Source organism: Aegilops tauschii, chromosome 7 (genome assembly GCF_002575655.3).
Source record: "Aegilops tauschii subsp. strangulata cultivar AL8/78 chromosome 7, Aet v6.0, whole genome shotgun sequence".
NCBI lineage: Eukaryota > Viridiplantae > Streptophyta > Magnoliopsida > Poales > Poaceae > Aegilops > Aegilops tauschii.
The window spans coordinates 543,560,707-543,582,698 of record NC_053041.3 but is presented as its reverse complement, the minus strand read 5'-3'; the positions used below and the strand labels follow the sequence as shown (position 1 = coordinate 543,582,698).

The 21,992-nt window shown below is 45.5% G+C and overlaps 1 protein-coding gene and 1 non-coding gene across 2 annotated transcripts; one reads left to right on the top strand and one right to left on the bottom strand.

Moving 5' to 3' along the window:
• Positions 1-4,923: 4,923 nt before the first annotated feature.
• Positions 4,924-5,014, top strand: LOC120970176 (small nucleolar RNA snoR128). The gene has a single exon (XR_005764914.1). It is a non-coding gene; the product is annotated as a small nucleolar RNA snoR128 (small nucleolar RNA).
• Positions 5,015-7,182: 2,168 nt separating this feature from the next.
• LOC109765805 (probable protein phosphatase 2C 59) lies at positions 7,183-9,468 on the bottom strand. Its single transcript, XM_020324576.4, has 8 exons — positions 9,245-9,468; positions 8,777-8,904; positions 8,557-8,655; positions 8,276-8,434; positions 7,976-8,062; positions 7,805-7,896; positions 7,637-7,711; positions 7,183-7,547 (listed from the first exon to the last, which is right to left on the bottom strand). Exons 1-8 carry the CDS (start codon positions 9,289-9,291, stop codon positions 7,365-7,367), a joined length of 870 nt encoding a protein of 289 aa, XP_020180165.1. The 5' UTR covers positions 9,292-9,468; the 3' UTR covers positions 7,183-7,364.
• Positions 9,469-21,992: the final 12,524 nt, after the last annotated feature.

The following is a 21,992-nucleotide window of genomic DNA, read 5'->3' as shown; positions in this document are numbered from 1 at the left end:
GGGGGTATATCGACCCCCACCCCCCTCGTGTTGAATTTATCGGGATAGAAGAGAAGAAGAAAAAATAGAATTTTCTTATTTTTTCTTCAATGTAACTTTTGCATATATGAACATACATACATAAATTATACATACATGGAAAAAAATTGCTATGAAAAAAAATCATATATGAATATTTTGTATATACATCCATATCCATCCATCCATCCATTCATACATACATACATGGACAAAAAAATTGCTATGAACAAAAACATCAGTAGAATTTTCTTATTTTTTCTTAAATGTAACTTTTTGCACTAGAACTATTTCAAATAATTCCTTTCAAATGCCACAAAATTTTTGAGAAGTCCTCTGATGCCTATAGATCATTTTTATTCAAAACCCACTTTGGTCATTTGAAAATTTTGAGCACAACTTCCATTTTTCAATTTTGGTCCAATTTTGGCATTGAACTACAACCCTATTTTTCCTTGCTAAAAAAATTCTGAATTTTTTACATCTTGTAGTCCTTCCTAAGTCTAGAAGGGCAGGCCCAATTTCATCTAGCAAGTCCACCAAAAAAATTCATGTAGTTTCTGTCCAGCACTAAATTTTAATAAAACTTGCACTAACAAGTTTTTCCTTTTAACAAACCAACTTGACCATCTTCACCAACATCCAAGGAGACATCATCCTGCCAAGTTTCACATAAAACAAAGTTCCCTAGCTAGCCCTAGCATTTCATCAAACACCTTGTGGACATGGCTGAAAACATGCAATTCTTTGAAACTTTGCACTGAACCAACTTCACCATCATCACATACATGAAGGAAGGACAGAGGAGAGGGGTGGGAGGGAGGAGGGAGTATCGGCCTGTCCGGCGGGCAGTGGTGCGGCGACGTTGACGACAAGGCAGGGGCGCGGCGGCGTTGGCGTCGAGGTCGAGGCAGGGGCGCACGACGGCGTCGTCGGGGCAGGGTAGGGGCGCGACGGCGTCGGTGCGAGGTAGGGGCGCACAGCGTCGGCGTCGGGGGAGGGCAGGGGCGCACGACGTCGGCGTCGGGGCACGGCAGGGGCGCGGCGGCGTCGGGGCAGGCAGGGCACGGCGACGGCGTCGGCGTCGAGGTCCGGCAGCCTGGCGGCGTCGAGGTGTTCGTCGGTGTCGAGGCGTTCGGTGGTAGAGAGGCAGATCGAAGAACTGAATGAAAAATTTCACAAGTCCAACTTATATACACAGAGCATTGGTCCTGGTTCGTGGCACCAACCGGTACAAATGCCCCCCTTTAGTACCGGTTGGTGCCACCAACCGGGACCAAAGGTCTCTTTTCAGCAGCCCAAAGGGCGGGAAGCGGCGGCCTTTGGTCCCGGTTGGTGGCACCAACCGGTACTAAAGGGGGGATTGGTTTCGGTTGGTGGGACGAACCGGTACCAATGCCCACCTTTAGTCCCGGTTGGTGCCACCAACCGGGACCAAAGACCGCGCACAGCGGCGTGGTGGTGGGAGTTTAGTCCCACCTCGCTAGTTGAGAGGGGCGCGCAGTGGTTTATAAGCCCCACTGCCGCACCCCTCTCGAGCTCCTCTCTATTGCAGGCTTACAGGCCTAATTGTCACTGCTATGCCAGATGGGCCTACTGGGCCTTCAGCAGGCCTGAATCCTGGCCCATTGATGGGTTTTCTAGTCGTATTCAGGCCATGGTGGCCCAGTAGGTGGCAATTTTTTTTATTTTTTCCCAGTTTTTTGTTTTATTTTTTGCTTTTTTTTGTTTTGTTTCTACTTACAACAAAATACTTATTTATTTTATTTTGTTTCTACTTATATATTTGCTATTAAAGTTTCTAACAAACAAAGTTCTTTATGAAAATTCTTTTTGCTTTTAATGATTTTGAACAGAAAATACTTTGATAATTTTAGTTGCATCAATTTTATATAATTTTAGTTTCATAAATTTTAGAGGTTGCTTATAATGTTTTGAACAGAAAATACGTTGATAATTTTAGTTTCATAAATTTTATTTATGTTATTAAAGTTTATTTTATTTTATTTTGTTTCTACTTATATATTTTATTAAAGTTTATATTATTTTGTTTCAAATTACTTATTTATTTTATTCTATGATAATTCTTTTTGCTATTAAATTTTCATGCATTTACTGATTATTTTATTTTGTTTCTCTTTCGAAGTATTAGGGTTTCATACGGAAACTCGTCTGTTACAAAAGGATTTCATTTTTTTGAACTTATTTGAACTCCATAGTTTTTCTATGTTCAAAATGCACCATTCAAAGCCACATCATCAATTTTCAACCCTTACTGACTTCATTTGTTATTTTTCATGCATTTACTGATTTTTTCAGCTATAAGACCCTGAAATTGAAAAGCATTTCAAATGAACTCTGAAAAGGTTAAAAGTTGGCATGGTATCATCATTTCACCCACATAGCATGTGCAAGAAAGTAGAGAGGCTTACGGCAAAAACTGGATGCACTTCGTGTACAAAACGGATAATCTCTTTTGAAGTATGAGGGTTTCATACGGAAACTCGTGTGTTACAAATGGATTTCATTTTTTTGAACTTATTTGAACTCCATAGTTTTTCTATGTTCAAAATGCACCATTCAAAGCCACATCATCAATTTTCAACCCTTTCTGACTTCATTTGTTATTTTTCATGCATTTACTGATTTTTTTCCAGCTATAAGACCCTGAAATTGAAAAGCACTACAAATGAACATGGATAGATAAGTGACCAAATTAATAGTAGTTCATCATCACATTAAAACCAAAGTACATACATAGTTCAAATTGAACAACACATAGCTCTCCAGAGCATCTAGTTAAACCATACATTGAAACTATGTAAAACCTTTCAATGCAACAACAAATGTGATCATAATCACAACTAAGGTAACAATTGATCCAACGACATAATGATACCAAGCCTCGGTATGAATGGCATATTTTCTAATTTTTCTAATCGTCAACCGCATTGCATCCATCTTGATCTTGTGATCATCGACGACATCCGCAACATGCAACTCAAATATCATCTTCTCCTCCTCAATTTTTTTATTTTTTCCTTCAAGTAATTGTTTTCTTCTTCGACTAAATTTAACCTCTCGACAATAGGGTCGGTTGGAATTTTCGGTTCAACCACCTCCTACATAAATAAAATCTATGTCACGTTGGTCGGCATAATTGTCATAAACAATAAATGAACCAAATAGTTATAAAAAGATAATATATACCACATCCGAATCATAGACAGGACGAGGGCCGACGGGAGCGGATACCAGAACCATCGCACTATATAATAACAAGGAATAATAAAAGTAAGAAAATTAGACAAGTATCTATCTCAAGTAAGAATTTTTTTCTTTCAGAAAGAAGATAAGAACAAGAGGCTCACCATGGTGGTGCCGGCGACGAGATCGGCGCGGGCGATCGACGGCGGTGAAGACGGAGACGGGACGTGACGGACCGCTAAACCTAGAAAAATCTCGGGGAAAATGGAGCTCGGAGGCCGAGTTTCGAGAGAAGAAATATTAACTAGTGTGGCTCGGACATTTCATCGAACACCTCATGTGCATAGGAGGTGAGCTAGAGCACCCAAATGCCCTCCCCTCGCCGGTTAGCAAAAAACAGAGCACAGTGGAGTGCTCTGCTCGCTGGCGATGGGCTATATATAGGCAAATAATTTGTCCCGGTTCGTGGCTGGAACCGGGACCAATGGTTATGGGCCAGGAGCGAGGCCCATTGGTCCCGGTTCGTTCCTAGAACCGAGACAAATGGGTCCAGATGAACCGGGACCAAAGCCCGCGAGGCCCCGGCCGGCCACCTGGGCTCACGAACCGGGACGAATGCACCCGTTGGTCCCGGTTCGTATAAGAACCGGGACTAATGGGCTGGCCAGGCCCGAATGAAAGCCCCTTTTTTTTACTAGTGTGCGGCTGTGGTGAAAACCGTGCCAACTTCGCTCATGGCGGAAGCGGACGATGGCGGGCATGAACCAAATATTACGAAGGGGGGCAAATGAGTTGATTATTACATAGAAAAGGCTAGGGTGATCAGAGAGCCGGAGGATTAGTAGAGTGATTAGCAGATAAATAAGCATATTTGGCAAAATTTCCTCCAGGAAAGGGGGACCAAGGCCCGGAATTGTTCCGCCGACGCTCCGCCAGTGGATGACGGCATTTTGTGTCATTTCCTTGTTAGCATTGTTGCTGCAGCCGTTGTCTTCCCGCCAGGCCGCTCTGGGCAAACCCTAGATCCGGGTCTTCGGGATATGACGATTACGGTGCAAGGTGCCGTTTACTCTCATGGGTGCATCTTTTTCTGGAGCATGTGCAGGCTGGAGGGGTCCTGAGGTGGAGTGGCGTGGTCTTACGAGTGGAAGACGACGAGTCTTGACGGTGTGGTGTAGCCGGGTCTCGGTGACGGACTCTTGATGATGAACGAGCACAGGGCAATGACTATGTTCAGTTCTTCCTATCGTTTGATGTTTTCTTCTTCGTGGTCGACTTTTGCTCTTTCCATTTTTTGACAACAATGGGGATCCGTCCTCGGCGCCGGCGGTGACGAAAAACAAGGTTCGCTCGTCTTAACCGCTGGCTCACGCCTGCGTCGCAGACCTTAAAAGTAGTTCGAGCCAAAGCAGATCTCAAGGATCTACGAGTCTTTTTTTAAACAAGTATACGAGTTTTTTGGTGTTTACTTCTCCCCTGTTTGCGTTGTCTTTTCTCCGACTAGTGTTAATCGGAAGGGATCAACGGCGATGAGGAAAAACAAGGTTCGCTCGTCTTAACGGGGGTTGTAATCCGCCTTGAAGACCTTAAAAGTAGTCTGAGCCGATACATCATGCCCTTCAGATTCATCCATATTATGTTACTGTTCTGTATTTTCAGTTCAGTTCTGTATCAGTGTTAATCGGTGGTGGATTTTTGTTGCGGTGATGAGATATTTCAGTGTTGAAAGCAGATCCCTGCTTGATGAGTCTGGGAAATACCATTTCCTCCTGAGCGGTTACCTGAGCAACTCCACCTCCCCATTGCAGTTTTTTTTTTGGTGTTACTAGAATATCTGTTGACGTTTTTTTTTTTTGCGGATTTAGCATTGTGCAAATAAATCTTCCTGTTTAATTCAGTATACCAACACAAATGGAATTTGAAAATTAAAACATGACAATCAAAATAGATGAGAACATAAGAGAGCAAAACAAAGGATAATGTACAGCCTAGGACAGAAGGACCCAAAGACCTAATGAAAGCCACCAAGGCTTCAAGTTGATGCCATCTCTTTCCTTGTGGAAGAAAGGTCCATTCTGAAATGAAGAATGACATTGTGAAACTGACCAACTCTGAGAGGAGGATTTGATCGGAGACAGATGAATTTCCAACAAGCGGTAGCAGAATTATAGATGGTCTCATGTCTAAGGAACGCACACATGACACATGTAGTCCTCAATGAATAAGTTCTTTCTTTGAAGGAATTCTCTAGTATTTAGTCTGTTATTCATAAGCAGCCAGAAGAACACTTTTATGTTTAGGCTAACCACTTCTCTGCTCCAATTTGCAGAAAACCCCTTATTATCATGCAACCAACCACACCCCTCCCTCACCTCATTCCTTACTAGAGCGTTCTTCTTTTATGAACATGTATTATTCTATTTTGGATCCGTTGCACCGCACGGGCACATTGCTAGTAACTATGAAAAAGGACAACTTTCAGGTTCTGCAGCAGTGTGTACTAAATACTACTATTATCAATCAGCAACCCCATTTGTTGAACAAAGTGTTACAATTAGAAAGAATCCCCATGTTTAAATATTTTTCCATTTCTACAAAATGGCTCAACACCACGATTTTTTTTTGGCAGGTGCCATTGGCATGACCAGCTGACCAAAAAAGTGTAGAAAGTCTCTACACAGGACCTTGTTTCTCTTACTGTGCTAATAAGGGATTTTTTATTGACAGCTGATGGTTTAACATTAACACATTTTACATAACCTGGTGATTTCGTCATTCATAATGCAAGATTGCAAAAACAAAAGCTCTATCAGTCCAGAAGAAATTTGTATCGCCCAGACCCTGTTTAATAATTTCAGGCAGTACCTCCATCAAAAGGAACCATTGTTGTTTTGAGCAGAGGGAGGACCATTCTGGTCGTACACTTCCCAAACTAAATTTCAAGCCAGGGGATATCCTGTTTATTAATGAATTTGTGAACGTTCTTCGGAAGTAAGGACTTATTGTGGATTTCCAAATTCAAGATCCCAAAACCTCCTTCTTCTTTGGGTCTACAAACAAGGTCCCAGGCAGCAAGGGTTTTAGTGCATTTGCTCATGGCCCTTCTCAACCCAAAGACGGTCCCTTCTATATTTGTCGAACTCTTCGATTACTCCTTTTGAAGTTTGATGGGACTTAGAAAGAATGGTGGGCAGTGAAGATAATACAACATAACAGATTGCAGTCTTCCAGTAGTTCCTGTATTTACCAAACTTGCTCCTTTTGAAGTTTGATGCGACTCATAAGAAAGGTGGGCAGAGAAGATAATACAACATAGCATATTGCACTCTTCTTTGAACTGTTTGAATAATATGAATTCTTTGAACTGTTCCAAGAAAATGAGCAGTCCCATTTAATCTTCTTTGAACTGTTTGAATAATATGCATGGAAAATTCTGTCCCGTTTAATCTTCTTTGAACTGTTTATATGCATGAACTATCTTGAGCTTGGCAGAGAGGAATCCCCAGATACCTGAATGTCATTGTACCTTTTTACAAGCATGAGCAAGGATGCTCATGTCATCATCAGGATTCAGGGGTGTTGATGGAGTAGACATTTGACTTGCTATGGTTGACTTACGGCCAGAGGCCAAGGCAAAAGCATCCATCAACAATTTCAAGTGATCCAATTCCTCAACCTGAGCTCTCAACAAAATCAGGGTATCATAGCACTAGAGAGAAATCAGAGGTAGAAGACAGAGCAAGTGGTCTGGTCAAGTGCCCTGTGAACCCACAGACTTCTAACAGAAACCTGAGCAGTTCTTTCATCCCCACTGTGATTTTTTCTTCTCATATCATCTTTTTTGGGGTTAACATGTTTATATGATTTTTTTCGGCATTAGGATCCTTTTAATATTTTCATTTCTATCGACGGTTTTCTTGTCAGAATTAGCATTTTGCTGCGCAAACAGATCGCCTGTTCGGAGACGCACATTCACAAAGATTTGAAATGAGAACAGCTGAGAACATACATGATCAGTACAGGCATGGGTAAACTGGAGTGAAGCAAATAAACACGCATGCGAAGGGCAACGTCATCAGACACATTGCTTGCACAACACATTGCCCTGTGAACACCTACGCGCTTCGAGGAGGAAATGTTCACTTGCTCGCTGCGGCAGGGGCTGGGGATCCGTTGGTGGCCGCCGCCGGGGGCTGCTGGTCCAGGAAACGGACGACGACGCAGGTGATGTTGTCGGCGCTTCCCCTCCGCGTTGCCTCGACGAGGAGCTTCTTGGCCGCCTCCTGCGAGTCCACGATCGGCTTCACCATGGCCACGGCTTCCTGGTAAGCAGGGCAAGTCATCTTAGAACTCTGCTTCTTGCTAGCTGTGATGTCAGTTCAGCTGATGGAAGGATGAGCGTTGTGTTTACCTCGTTGGAGACGACGTCCCACAGCCCGTCGCTCGCCAGGATGAGGAACTCCAGGGAGCTGTCGACCACCTCCTCCTGTTGTAGACATGCCAGCAGAGGTCAATTTTTCAAGCAACAGTGTTGATAAAAGCCACCAGTGTGAAGATGGATACTATCTTTGTGACAAACCTTGATCTCTGGATCGGCAACCACGTACTGCTTCAACAGTTTGTCACCAAATGCCCGAGAAACAGCAAGCACGCCGCCCACACGCCATGTACCTGCAGATCACATTGCCACTGAACAATGAGTCCAAGATTCAGGACCGAACAGGCAACCAGTAGTCTATAAGACACTGACCTGCCCACATCACGAAACCTCCGGCGTCCTCTATCCTCTGCCTTTCATCTGTCTGGTCAGGCTTATGGTCCCTTGACACGGCTATGGCTGCACATTGAGAAGAACGAGGGTCATGATTCAGGCAAACAACAGAGATATGCATGACTTGATTAATAGCCACAATTCTGCTATGCTTTTGGCCTCCCGCATGGATGTTGGAATTGGAAAGATGATCCCAAAGCAATGTTGATTGCCTGTACGTATGAGTCTTAATGAAAAGGCAGCGCTCCTGCCGGTTCCTCAAAGTCAATCGGGGCTTACCATCACCACCCCTACAAATGACCGCCCTAGAGTCCCCAACGTTTGCCACCACCAGGCGATCGCCAACGAGAATGGCCGTGGAGGCCGTCGACCCTGCATCTCGGTTGTGGGTGGTATCGGCCTTCAGGAGCTCTGAATCCGTATGGGTGAAAGTTTCAGCTGCAGAGGAACGAATATTTCAGCGACTGAAACATCAGTGCCCAATTAAGCAATGACATGTTCTGCAATGTGTTCTGATCAAGAGAATGCTATGTCTAATTCAGGGAAATATATAGCAGTACCAATAGCAGACTTGGTATCGGTGAAGAACTTTGGGTGCTTGATTAAGTTGCTGAAAAGGTTCTGCTTGACGAACTCCGCGGCTCGAGCTCCACCATGGCCTGCGGTGACAGATAAGTCATTAGCCATCGCTACTGCACAAGGCAGTTTGGTGGTAACCCTGAACCTAAAATGCTTATTTGCAGAAACATGATTAGCTTGAACAAGACCACATCTTCTTACCGTCGAAAACACCGAACAATCCGACGGTCTCTCCATCGACGCCATCGATTCTCGTCTCGTGGAAGTCCTCCATGGAAGATCTTTTCCCTAGACTGCTCGCATAACCATAGCTAAACTTGCCATTCTCACTGCCACGATGGGAAACAAATTAATACTACTCACACAGAACAATGATCCGAGCTAAAAATCCTTTAGATACATTTCAGAATTATAATTCGTCATCGTCATTAGAATGTTAGAACATGATAGTATAACATCAACAAGAACAAATTTGCTAGACATGCTAAGATTTCTTCAACATTTCCACAGCATGCATGATGATGCATCATCAGAAGTTTAAAAGCCGAAGCGGGCAGAGACGGCGTCCGCGGCGGCGATCCACCACGTCAACCACATCCACGGTTCACCCCCCCCCCCCCCCCCCCCCCCAAAAAAAAGAAAAAAGAAACGCAGGAGTGCACGACGTACCTGAACCCGCCGCCACTGACAGGCTTGGTGTCCCCCCGGTGCCCCATGTATCGGTCGAGGACGACGGCCGGCCGGATTCCTCTTCAACGCGCAAGCGCAGCACGGCCGGTGATGGCAGGCAGCGACGAGGGAAGAAGAAGAACCAATGGTCCCAGGCGGCCTCGGCGCTCGTAAATAAGGAAGGAAGAGGAGAAATCGGAGGCAGAAACTCGAGCAGCTCGTGCGCCTAAAAGGGTGGCGGGCCGCGTGCGGTGGCGGGGAGAGGAAGTCGATGGGCGGTGCCGTGCGGGGGCACGTGGCGGCGCGGGAAAGGGAAAGGGGGCGGGGTCAATGCCGTGGACGCGTCGGGAGAGCCCGTGCTTGCAGTCGACGGCTTTTCTTGGATCTCTCGCTCGCCCCCACCATCATGGACACCGTCGTCTCTTCGTGTTGGTTTTGGTTTCGTGGTTCTTCTCCTCCCGCATGCTGCTGCTCCATGACTCGGCTCGATCGCCGAATCGAATCGGGACGGTGGGCGCTCGTGGATTAGGTCGCGGACACGGAGGCGCTCGCATGCACGTGGCAAGGCGAGAGGAAAGCGTGCGCCTCTGGATGGGCGACACGTGTGCGCCGGCCTGCCGCTTGCGGTGCGGTACACGTTAGAGCGCCCAATAATAACGAGAGTGCTGCCCTGCTGCGAGCCAAACTGTAGTTAAATGATTAGGTGGACAGTGATATCCAGCTCATCAGGGTTTAAGTTCCGGTGCTCGCATTTATACTGGACCTGGCCCAGTCTCTTGAAGATACTCAGAGGGTGTTTGTTTCCAGGGACTTTTTGGTGTAGGGACTAGAAAAAGTTCCTCTTAGAGACTTTTTAACCAAACATGAGGGATTATTAGGGACTAAAAGTTGCTTTTTGAGACTAAATTAAGAAGACTCTTAAGGAGAGTCTTTTTTGGGACTTTTCCAACAATGCCCCTTCCTGCACTCATTGCCTCGCCGCCCCATGGTATTGTTTGGTTGTTATTTTTCTGTATACTAGGGATAACATGGTCATTTAATAACCTTTAGGGAGGGACTAGGGACTTTTTAGTCCCTGTAAACAAACAGGGAGGGACTTTTTAGTTGAGACTAGAAAAAGTTATAAGACTTATGAATCAAACAGGGTCTCATACGGATAGAATGTGCGTGTATGCGTTTACAGGGATGCGTGTATGCGTGTATATATATGAGTGCTTGCGTGTGTATCGTGTTAAAGAAAAGTATGACCGGTCCGTACACACATCAGTGTTTATATGTTTGATGCCGCGACGAACTTCTCACGGCAATGTTGATTCGTGGCTAAAGAGTCAAGAAAAAATAAAAATGCTGGTCCTTGGCTAGCCTTTACCATTTCAACGGAAATGCATAGGGAAAAGCTTGTTTAATACATTCGTAAAGAAATATAATAGTATTTAGATAATTAAAGTTGTGATCTAAATGTTTTTATATTTTATTTCTTTACAGAGGGAGTAGTAAGCAAAGACATAATGTGTTTGCAGGAAAAAAGAGACTTGGAACATCTTCAATCGGACTCGGCTAATTTGGTCCCTATTTGTCCACCAACACGTCCAATCCATTTCAAATCCGAATTTATGCACACAATCGTGATCTTTCAAATTGTCTGGGCATATGATTGGAGGAGGTGAAGAGATAGAGAGAAAATATAAAAAAGTGGTGTAGGATGGGTTGGTTTGCAGACAAGTCATTTCCTCCTCACATATGAGCTGGATTTAGGGTTTTCAAACATCCGGATAAATTGGTGAGTTTGTTGGCTTCGGTTGAAGAGTATTTCTCTCTTTCTCATGTTCGGACACCATCCAGGCTGTCTGTCCGGATATATGGAGATGATTTGATGGTCTCGGTTGGAGATACTCTAAGGTCCTTAGAGCAATAGTAAACATCATCACTTCCAGCGTTGGAGAGGGCTTGAGAAAAATGCTCATATGAAGCATTGGGGAGAGGGACGAAACCACTTTAGGGTAGCCATGTATTGTTTGGGAGACCGTGATATTCCTTTTCATTTTTATTTGTATACTAAATATATTTTAACTATAATTTAACAATCATGGTAATTCAAACTTCTATATTCTATCGCACACAATCAACAATAACCGTAATTTTGGAAACATGATAACATTTGAATTCAGATAAAATTTGCATGCGGATCGGACAAACATACATCTCTGAAGTACTATCATACCACATAGTTAATCCTTTGATTAAACACCATTTAAAAGCACATGGAAAACAAACATCATCCACTACCAACATGAGCACAGGTAAAGATAACACACCCCTCTTGTCACTTCCCCAAAATCCGTACTTCTTGGGGGAAGGCGCTCCGCATGGTCACAAAACCTCACCCACGGGTTGTAAGACTCCTAAATCACATACTATTTGTTGTGTGAGTGACTTGAGTATCCAGTTGGAGGGTTTCTTCACATTGTGATAGTCATGCTCCCCAATGCACTTTTAGTAGTTGCTACGACTGATCATTGGCAGCGATCGCATCAAATGTTTCACTTTCCTATGCCATCACTGAGGCCACAACCTCATCTGCGAAGTAATGAGCCGACCTTTTCCCTCTCTTCCCACCGAGAGTGCCAAACACCACCATGACATCTTGTTCTTCTGCATCAAGATTTGGCATCGAGAAGTTGATGTCCTCTATGCACACACCAACGCTCATCATGCTCATGAAATAATCGACACACAGGGAGAAGAGGTACTTTCCCTTCACCAACGCTGAGATTCGCTCGTGAGCATCACTCAGGCCCGACCCGATTCTAGATCCTCTTCACCGGTGAGGCTGGTTGGACTAGGGATGGGAGAGGTGCCCGGTGTAATCATGTACATATTAGCTTTAGGGTAGGTCTTTCCTCTAGGGAGTTGGCGTGATGATAGGATCTGGGTGACATGCCATTGGAAAACATGCTATTGGCGCCTTCTAGCAATGCCCAGTGGCTAGCGGCGTCGAATCTTCCTGCTAGTGGCGACATGGCGCCTTCTCTTGTCGAATGGATCTTCGTTGGCATTCCCCCCAATAAGCTCCAGGAGAGCCCTGGTCTGGAGAAGGCCTCATCCTCTTCTCTTCGAGCTCGAGGCTAGCATACAGGTGGACAAAGATATGGTGAAGGGAGGAAATCTGGATCTTGCATATGGGTTTGAAGATGATCACCAGTCGTTGTATTGGAGGAGCTATGGTGCCATCAAGTTGCTGGTCTTTACTGCTGTGCTACTGCCTTTTCTAGTCGATGGACGTCCACCTTGTTCCTCCTGGTCTGGTTACCAAATAAGGGGCAATTGCATCTCTGTTTGGAGTTCACTATGAGTACTCGTTGCCGAAAAGGCCTCGTCGTACTAAGTGATTCGTTCCCAATGATGGCGAGGCTTGATCTGGATAGGAGTTGTTTTGGACCCAATTGTAATTTTAATTTCTAGTATCGGGTCCTTCTTGCTGAAGTCAGGTACTTAGGTGACATTTTCTTTTTACAGGAGTCCTTGGATGTGCTTTGTGTTGTAACCGCTAAGTTTTAATGAAGCATCATGGTCCTACAGGACCCTTCTGTTCAAAAAATAAATAAATAATTGACACACACCATTCTTTGATCACTGGCATTGTACGAGAATAAACAATCAATTAGTGAAGCTACAACTACAACTGAACAAAAGGAATTGAAAATAAAAAGATAAAAATGTCCTCGTCTTGTTGGCGATGTGCCAAACATCTAAGAGACATAGAAAGACATGTGCCGCAAGAGGCTTGGAGGGGGATTGGTGCTAGAGAGGTAGGACTAGGCCGATTGCTCCACCACTATCTTAATCGTTCACTCCATTGCCCCATTTGCAGCACCTTGGTGGCTGTGTCGAGAGCATGCGTGTGCCTGTGAAGCAAGATGTAGACATGGGGAGACATGAGTTAGGTGGAAGGAGGCACAATGGCCTAGAGGCAGTGCTGCACGGCGACACCGTCATGGCGTAATATTGTGCGAAGCGAAACACCATAATTCCTTGTCGACTGTGCGGCGACGCTACCAAATTGAGAGGCACACAAGTAGTGATGTGCCATCATGTAGAGGAGAGGAGGGCGCGAGGTGGCTCGCGGAGTCCATGGTCATATGGAAGCGAGGTCACAAAGGCGACGCGTGTTGGCTTACAACGGTGGTTGCTTGGGAGGGCCCCCCTCCTCCATGGTGAAAACTTTTAGGGCCATGGAATAGTTTTTCCCAAATATTGTTGTAGGTGGGGGTGATCTTAGGTTCAACTCTAAAAGATATATATGAATAGGGCATGCTGTAGAGAATTTGGTAGAGTATGATTTATAACTTATATTTGTAGTTTTGGGCAAGTTGACATTTAGGAAATCAAGAGTTGCTCTAAGAAACTAGGAATCCATGTCTGATATATTTACATCTGCCAACAAAGAATCATGAAAGTTGATCTAAAATTTATTTTGCATCAATGTGGTGTACCTTATATATTAAATGGTCCAAGTTGATATGCTTTCATAAATTGCACTTTATACTGAAGATACTTGAGCTTTTCTCCATACAATTCAAGATGCTTGAACTTTATGGCCACATGCAGATCAGAATTTTCTTTTACACCCTAACTCTATGTGCCCACCTAATAGTACATAGTTTGGTTCCTTGATGTGCCCTCATTTTATAAGCAGTGAAACTACTGCTCGTTACCAACCGCCAGACAATCTGCCCCATGTAATTTTGTACTTATAGATGTACTGAGGTTTGACTAATTCAACACACAAATCAGCAACATGTGGAGGCTAATTGGGTGGCATCCCAATATTCGAATCACGCTATTAATCACATACAAATAATTGTAAAATTGTACAAATTACATATCTAGAAGCTTGAAGTATGAACTTTAAATTTACGAGCCTATCATAACACATACACACGTATGAAAAGCACATATCGTAATATGACATTTTTACAAAGGCTAGGCGACTTGCTTGATGGACCGGGCCTTGAATAATTCATCTCAGTAAATATAAATGTGAAATAAAAATACCAATTGGCTTGACTCCATACTTTAATTCTGTGTGTTGAGTTGCAAACAAAGAACCTACTAACTACACATACAAACTATACGCTTGATTTGTTCCTTGGTCGGCTCTTGTAGGACGTTCCAAGTTTCGCATGAGGCCTTTGTTGTCCTACCGATCCACCTCATACAGGTAGTGGAAATCAATCACAGTGCCATGTCTAGTTGCGGTGGTAGGACTTCCAAGAACTCAAAAACGATGCACACCAAAGCTTGCATCTCTGCATAAGGCAGTCAATCAAATTCCAATGATAATTATTGTGCTAACTTCTTTCCCAACGCCTTCCATTCTCATTGTTTTCCCCAAAGAGTGTATACGCCACCTTTGTTTGGTACATCCTCTCTTCCTCTACCAGTGCATGTTGCTCCTTTAATAGACGTTGTGGTGGGTGACAGTGAACTAAATGATGAAGGCGAAGTAGGATATGCCGATTTCATACATAATGAGCTAATCCCGAGGGTTTTTATATGTTATTACTCCTTTTCTTCCCTATTCTCAAACAAAGTGACATTTTAGACATTGTGAGACAAACCTAGCATATCATTTTTATTTGGTTATAAATAACTTGACATATTATTTGTAGAGTTTCACTTTGGAATATGTAAATATTATAGGTGGTCAAAATATGATAAAAGACAAGTCAAAAACTCGCTTCATGTGAACTAGTTTGATTAGGATAGCCCTAGTGTTCCATTGGCAGACTGCATCTAAAATTGTGATATCTTATTTTTGCTTAAGTGGATCCCTAATTAGGGGGAACACTTTTTATTACTCCCTCCATTCCAATATACTATTAGTGATGGGGCGTGCTACGCGTCGGCCGATGAATCTTATAAAAAGACCTGCCACCTCGCGAGCCGTTAAATCTGTCTCAATCAAGTGCCGAGCATCGTCCTCTACTTCCGTAACAGAAGTCTTGTTGCAGAATCATTGCAACAGAGATCCTGTTCCAGAAACATTTGCAACAGAGGTTGTGTTGCAGAAACATTTACATGTTTTTTTGCAACAGAGGTTGAGTTGCAGAAAATTTATGCAACAAAGATAATGTTGCAGAACTGTTGTTGTGGTGGCACCATCGGTTGCGGCTGAAGCTCGAGGAGGCGACATCCATGGACGCCGGTGCTCCTTTGGGCAGCGATGACGTGGAATGACGGGTGATGGCGGACGAGGCTTCAATGATGGCGTGCCTCATAGAGGCAGGCGACGACGTGACAGTGCTGCTAGATCTACAGGCCAACACTAATTGAATATGTGCGAAGAGGTGGGATGGTGCTGCTCGATCTAGAGGCCAACGCCAATTAATCTGTGCGGGGAGGGAGGGAGGGAGAGAGAGAGAGAGAGAGAGAGAGAGAGAGAGAGAGAGAGAGAGAGAATAGCAGGGACGCGGGCAGCGGAGCACTTGCTCGCCGACGCCATCCCTAATCCCGGCAGACGTCTCCCCGGTCTGTGTGCTGCGGGATCTAGCCCATGTTTTGTTTGAAACAAAAGGCTAGTTGTAGACACATATTCTAAAACAAAGAACCAGTTGCAGAAAGCGTGGACACACAGGGGATTGCTCTTAACCGTGTGATCAAGAGTCCATCTGACGGATATGGAGACGACGGACGGTACATACGCGATCGGCCGGTTGAAGGCTAGCGTTTCCCATATTACTGTGACTTAAAAATTATACTACGTCCGTCCGGAAACACTTACCGCTCAAATGGTTGTATCTAGACGTATTTCAGTGCTAGATACGCCCATCTAAGCGACAAGTATTTTTGAACGGAGGAAGAACCACTAAAAACTTCTTTTTGATACGAATTCAACAGTATAACTTTTATCACATATAATTCATATTTGATTGGTCTAATTTATGATTAAAGTTATATTTTGAGATGCGTGCATGCCTTATTCAAAGAGTTTTCGGACGGAGGAAGTACCACTGAAACAAATGTATGTACTCTCTCCATTCCTAAATATAAGTCTTTTTAGAGATTTCAATAAGAACTACATATAAATGTATCTAAACATATTTTAGAGTGTAGATTCACTTATTTTGCTCCGTACGTAGTCCGCGTTAGAATCTCTAAACAGACTTATATTTAGGAATGGCGGGAGTAGATCGGAGGGAGTACCTTCTTTTTTCTTAAGTGGATCTCTAATTAGGGGAACACTTTTACACATTTGTACTCTTGTGTGACTCCATTACTCCGATGTGATACACAAACGCAAAAGACTTGCTAACGGTTGATTTTCTGAAAGAAATGCACACACACACACAAATACATGTACCGACATACCCAGTCAATTCTGTTAAGGTCCTTGTGTTGTCCGTAGGATATATGTTTTGTGCTGATATGTGGGTGCCGACTCTGAAGCAGTCAAGCGGCCATAGTCTAGAAGAGGGAGTGATTTTGTGGAGAATAATCTAAAGACACCGCTCGTTTGTGGCGACGGAGGAGGTTTGTTCTTGAGCACAGGCGATTGAGATGAATGGGGGCACCTTCTTTCTGCAGTCTTGCGCACATTCCTCCATGTCGGTATCAATATGGCCATGGATCGGGAGTGACTCAATGTGTCCATAGAGCTAGCTAGCCAACGCAATATGCAAGTCTAGCTACCACGAGGAAGATAATGTGAAGGGCGCCACATCGTGGAGGAGGATGGCTCGACGGGGTCAGGAGGTGGGCCTCCTGGTTGGCATGAGGTACTAGGAAAAAGTGTCGGTGGAAGAAACTGAAGGCTTGGCCGTGAGCAAGTCAAGAAATGATCAAAGTAATTAGAGAAACTCCAACGCGCCGACCTATTTTGTTCGTGCACGTCTGTTTGGGTCGCCGTGCATAGAAAAGCCGGCCCAACACGTCTACCCAAACGGACGCGCGTTCATCTGCCGACCCATTTCCGATCCAGTTTTTAGCCTAATTTGCGTCGGCGCGGACAGGAGACGGCCGCGCGCGCCGCACGTCAACTAGTCTCGCTGGCCTGTCAGTCGGTCGCAATGCGTCCACCATCTCCCTCCACTTTCCTAAAAACCCTCCCGCCCGCGCGCGCTCCTGGCCGCTCGCCATGGATGACGCCCTCGATGGCGCCGCCGGCCTCGCCTCCCTCGCCTCGTTCGTCATCACCTCCGCCCCCTCTGGCAAAGGCAAACCCCGCGCCCCCCCGCAAGACCGCCACAGCGTCCAAGAAGAAGAAGCAGCTGACACCCGAGGAGCGGGCCACAGAGTCGGCGAAGAGGAAGGGCCGGAGGCACGCGGCGGACGCAAGGGACGAAGCAGCGGTGACCACCTCCCTCGCCGCCGCGCGCAGCAGGAGGAAACCAACGCCCGCATCGCGGTAGCAACGAGGGAGACCCTCATCTACCTAGGGTTAAACCCTGGCCAGCACGGGCTCGTCAACGCCACCGTGGCCGCGGCCAGCACCGGCTTGTCCGTGTTTCCTCGGATGGTGCTGCCAGAGTCGCCCCGCGCGTCGGCGACGCACTCGATTCCCGGCTTCCACGTCTACCCGCAAGCCTCCCGACTCTACGGGGAATGCTCGCCGGAGGTGAGCGTGGTGGCACCTTCCACGCCCGCGCCCGTGCCCATTGACCTCCGCGGCGGTGGCCGGCGCCTCGTCATCTGGAGGGGTGAGGAAACGCGCGTGGGAGATGCCAGCCGACGTGCTCCCCGATGCCCACAACCTGTTAGACAGAATGCCGGCGGTCGACGACGACGAGACGACCAACCGTTTCATGGAGAGCATCATCTTCGAGGGTGGTGCGGCGGCCGTCAGCTCCGCTGGAGGTGCTGCCGCGGCTGGCTACGACCCCGACGAGACCCAAAACCAAGACGGCCGAGGGCCGTTCACGCCGGCGATCTATGATCAAGCTGCCATGCACGACGCCTTCATGGAAGATCAGGTCGGCCTGGACGGCTTCCCGCTCGACCACGAGTTCCCGGAGGACTACGACCTCGAGGAAGAGGACGAAATGGACATCGACGGCGAGCCTTTGTTCGAGGAGGAGCTCGCCAACCAAGCCGTCGGGGCGAAACCGAAGCGCAAGAGCAAGCGGACGAAGGCATACACGGCGTCCGAGGACAAGCTCCTTTGTGAGTGTTGGAGGGACATTGGGCAAGACCCCAAGGTCAGCGCCGAACAAAAGGCATCGACCTTTTGGATTCGTGTCCATCGTGAGTTCCATGAGTGCAAGAAGTTTGCGTCGTACCAAATGCATAGCACGCGCGGATGGGTGTCCACTTCAAAGCGATGGAGGGTGATACGATAAGAGTGCAACAAGTTTTGTGCCACCCTTGAGAGCATCAAGGCACGCCCCGTGAACGGCATCGGCATGCAAGACATGGTATGCATGCGGCCCTCTTCATTTCCATTCCCTATATGCTTGTATGTCCATTTGCATATCCCTTTGCCCAAATGCTTGCATGCTATTCATTTATAGGCATTCCAAGCTTTTGAGGCATTCAAGGTCCAACATGAAGGCAAGTCCTTCAACCTTTCCCATTGTTGGATGGTCATCAACGGGGAGGAGAAGTTCAAGGTGCAATATGCCGTCCTCATGGTGCGTGGGGGGAAGAGAGCCGTAGAGGAGGTTGGGGAGGGCGAGAAGCCACGGCCGCGGGGAAGACCAATTCCAAGAAGGAGGACAAGCGGGATGCGGTGTTGATTGCTTTGATCACAACCGTGGAGGGCATGATGACCAAGAAGGACTTAAGGGAGGAGAAGCACTGACAAGACAAGGAAGAGCAAGTGAATACCTTCATGAAGATCCAAAGGAGGAGGCTTGAGATGGAGGCGGAGAAGCAAGCCAAGATGCTAGAGATCGAGGCCGCCAATGCCAAGACCAAGGCGAAAGAAGTGTCTATCGCTAGCATGATGACGGGGGTGGAGATCATGAAGGCGGACCTCAACACCGTGTAGCCGAGGAAGAGCCCGTGCTTCGAGAAGATGCAGGCCGACATGCTCAAGTTCGACGACGAGTGATCTATGGTGACGACCGCCATCCTTTTTTTGTATGCCGGGCAAGTGTGCTGGCATGACCACAGCCGAGATGGCGTGGTTGAATTTCCCGCCCCTTTTTGTGCTGGCATGTGTGCCGGCCGCTGGCAAGTGTGCCAGCATGAACTGTGTGGTGTTTTTTTGGAGCTGGCATTGTATGCCAGTCGTTGGCATGGTGCCGGCAAGAACTTTGGACGACGGCCTGACCGCTGGCATGATCTACGGCCGCGGGCCTTCTCAAATTGGTGTGCGGATATGAAATGCGTCGCGGAAGTTGGACGCACTGCCGACCCAAATCATAAACTAGGTGGACGCCGAGCAGGCGGCCAACCCAAACAGACAAAAAGCAAACAAAACCGCCGTCCGTTTAGGTCGATGTGTTGGAGTTGCTTTTATTGATCTTTTCTTTGCTGTGGTTTACAAGCGGGACCCATTTGTCTGAAATTATGTCAATGTATTCAAATACTAAATTAGACCTAGCTGCAATGTAATACACCAATATATGGTGTTTTTTACAACAAACCTTCATAGTAGGTGTTTTGTGCAACACTAGCCTCAATAAGTGATGGTGTGTGCAATTCCCTCGTTACTATGTCCATGTAGAGAAGTAGCTAGCTAATCGCTGAAGGAGGGTGAACACAATCAGTCGAAGACTTGCTTTAGCGAATATGTCTAGTCGCATGCCATGTTTGCGGGACCGAGTTCCAAGTTGCAGTGGAGGTTCCCGCTGTCCAATCGATCTCCCCGGCAGTAGAAAGCAAACCCAGTAATGTCTTGTATAGTTGTGCTGGTCGCAGAAGTAGAACTTCTGGGACTGCAAAAACGAACTCGTTTGCACTCCAAAGCTTGCGTCTCTACCGTTCTTGTTGTTGCAAGATCAACGGGTCCTCAATGTGTTAGCTTCTTTCCGGACGCCTTCCATTCCCTTGTTTGTCCCCAAAAATGTACATGTCCAGTTTATTGATACTTTGCTCTCTTCCTCGACAATGCATGTTGCTCCTTTAGTAAGCATTGCGGTGGCCGGTAGGTGAGAATCAACTAGGATATATCAATTTTATAAACAATGAGCTACTCTAAGGGTTCTTCTATGTTACTCCCTGTCTCTTTCATATTCACGAAAAAGTGATGTTTATAGTATGTTTGTGTGGAAAACCTAGGATACAATTTTATTTTATTTTACTTATAAAAATAAAGTAGCATATGAATTTTAAGTTTATACTAGCTTGACCCAGACAGTCTCATCATTCCTTTGGTAGACTGCATCTAAAATAGCAATATCAGGTTTTTTTTTTTGCCTAGCTGGATTTCTAATTATATAAAATAAAAGATTTTCCACTGTTTGTGTTTCATTGCCCCATTCCGCACATGCATATGGGCCCAACCCAATGAGACCCCTCGCACGACCCTCCCCCTATTATACGGTTGATTCGCTACCCACAAATATTGGAATATCCAAATATTGTGTGCCTCTTGACTGCGTCGCGGTCCACACGATTGTCAATACATCCCTTCTTTGAGATTAACTCCAAACAACATTAGTATCAACAAACAAATTTAACTGAAAAGAGAACATTTAAATAGCAAGACACTCCTGTCCCACTCTCCTTTGTTCCTCAGCTCACACATACCATGACAAATTGTCAAGCCAAAAACTACAAATTTAACTTCACGTGTTAAATCACATACAAATAAGCATGCAATTGTACAAAAACTACATACCGAAAGGCTTGACGACTGAGCTTCAAATTTTCTTGTCGATATAATATATAACACGAATTTATGACACACCAAGATCACAATATGACATTCTTACAACAGACAAGCGGCTTGCTTGATGTACTATTGTGCTTCTAGATGTATTGGGGCTCAATTAATTCAACATACTAATCTAATATCACATAATATTCAAATAGCTAGCATCTGAACTTCAATTGCATGTATTAAACTACAGAAAGAACTTGTTAATCACACATACAAACTACATGCTAGATTTGTTCCTTGGCTGTTTTTGTGGGACCTTTGTATGCATAGACCTCTCTCCGGCTAAAGATCAACAAGTGGAAAGTAAGCCAAATGCCGAGTAGGACCTCGTGGCGTTTCATTCAAGTTCGCTGGCACAGTGGCACTGCAAGGTTGGATCTACTTTTTTTTGAAAGGAGGTTAAGACCCCCAGCCTCTTCATCAATGTGATGCACACAACCATTTTTTATTAATTATTAAATAAAGCAAAAGACGAAAACAACCACTGTCGAACCATTACAACATATGAAATTAACACCTATGACTAAGTCAACTTTTTTTGCTGCAATGCCTTCAACAAAGAATAAACGACCTAGCGTCATCGTCATCACAAACACAAGTTCATCATTGTTGAGCGTGGCCAATAAAGGCTAGGGCAAAAGTTTTCACTTCGGACGAAGCGGTGTTTCGATCAACATCCTGATGTCATTAGAAAGTTGCATGTGTTAGTGCTCCACACTAGGCCAGAATAGCACTAGCCAACTGGTGGGATGCCATGCCACCTTGGATCTACATGCTGGTCAATGTAAACAAAGTCAACTGATATATGTATGTACATACATTTGGGTTGAGGTCATCGGGGTCAATTGACCCTGGGCCCACACTGTAGTTCCGACCCTGCTGGCACTTCAAGGTTGGATCTACATGCTGGTCAATGTAAAC

Bases quoted from the DNA above. Each gene is read 5' to 3' on its own strand.
- LOC109765805 (XM_020324576.4), bottom strand. From the start codon at position 9,291: ATGGGGCACCGGGGGGACACCAAGCCTGTCAGTGGCGGCGGGTTCAG. The intron at 8,063-8,275 runs GTAAGCCCCGAT...CTCAATGTGCAG, and splicing joins CATTTGTAGGGGTGGTGATG to CCATAGCCGTGTCAAGGGAC. The intron at 7,712-7,804 runs GTTTGTCACAAA...TGTCTACAACAG, and splicing joins TTGCCGATCCAGAGATCAAG to GAGGAGGTGGTCGACAGCTC.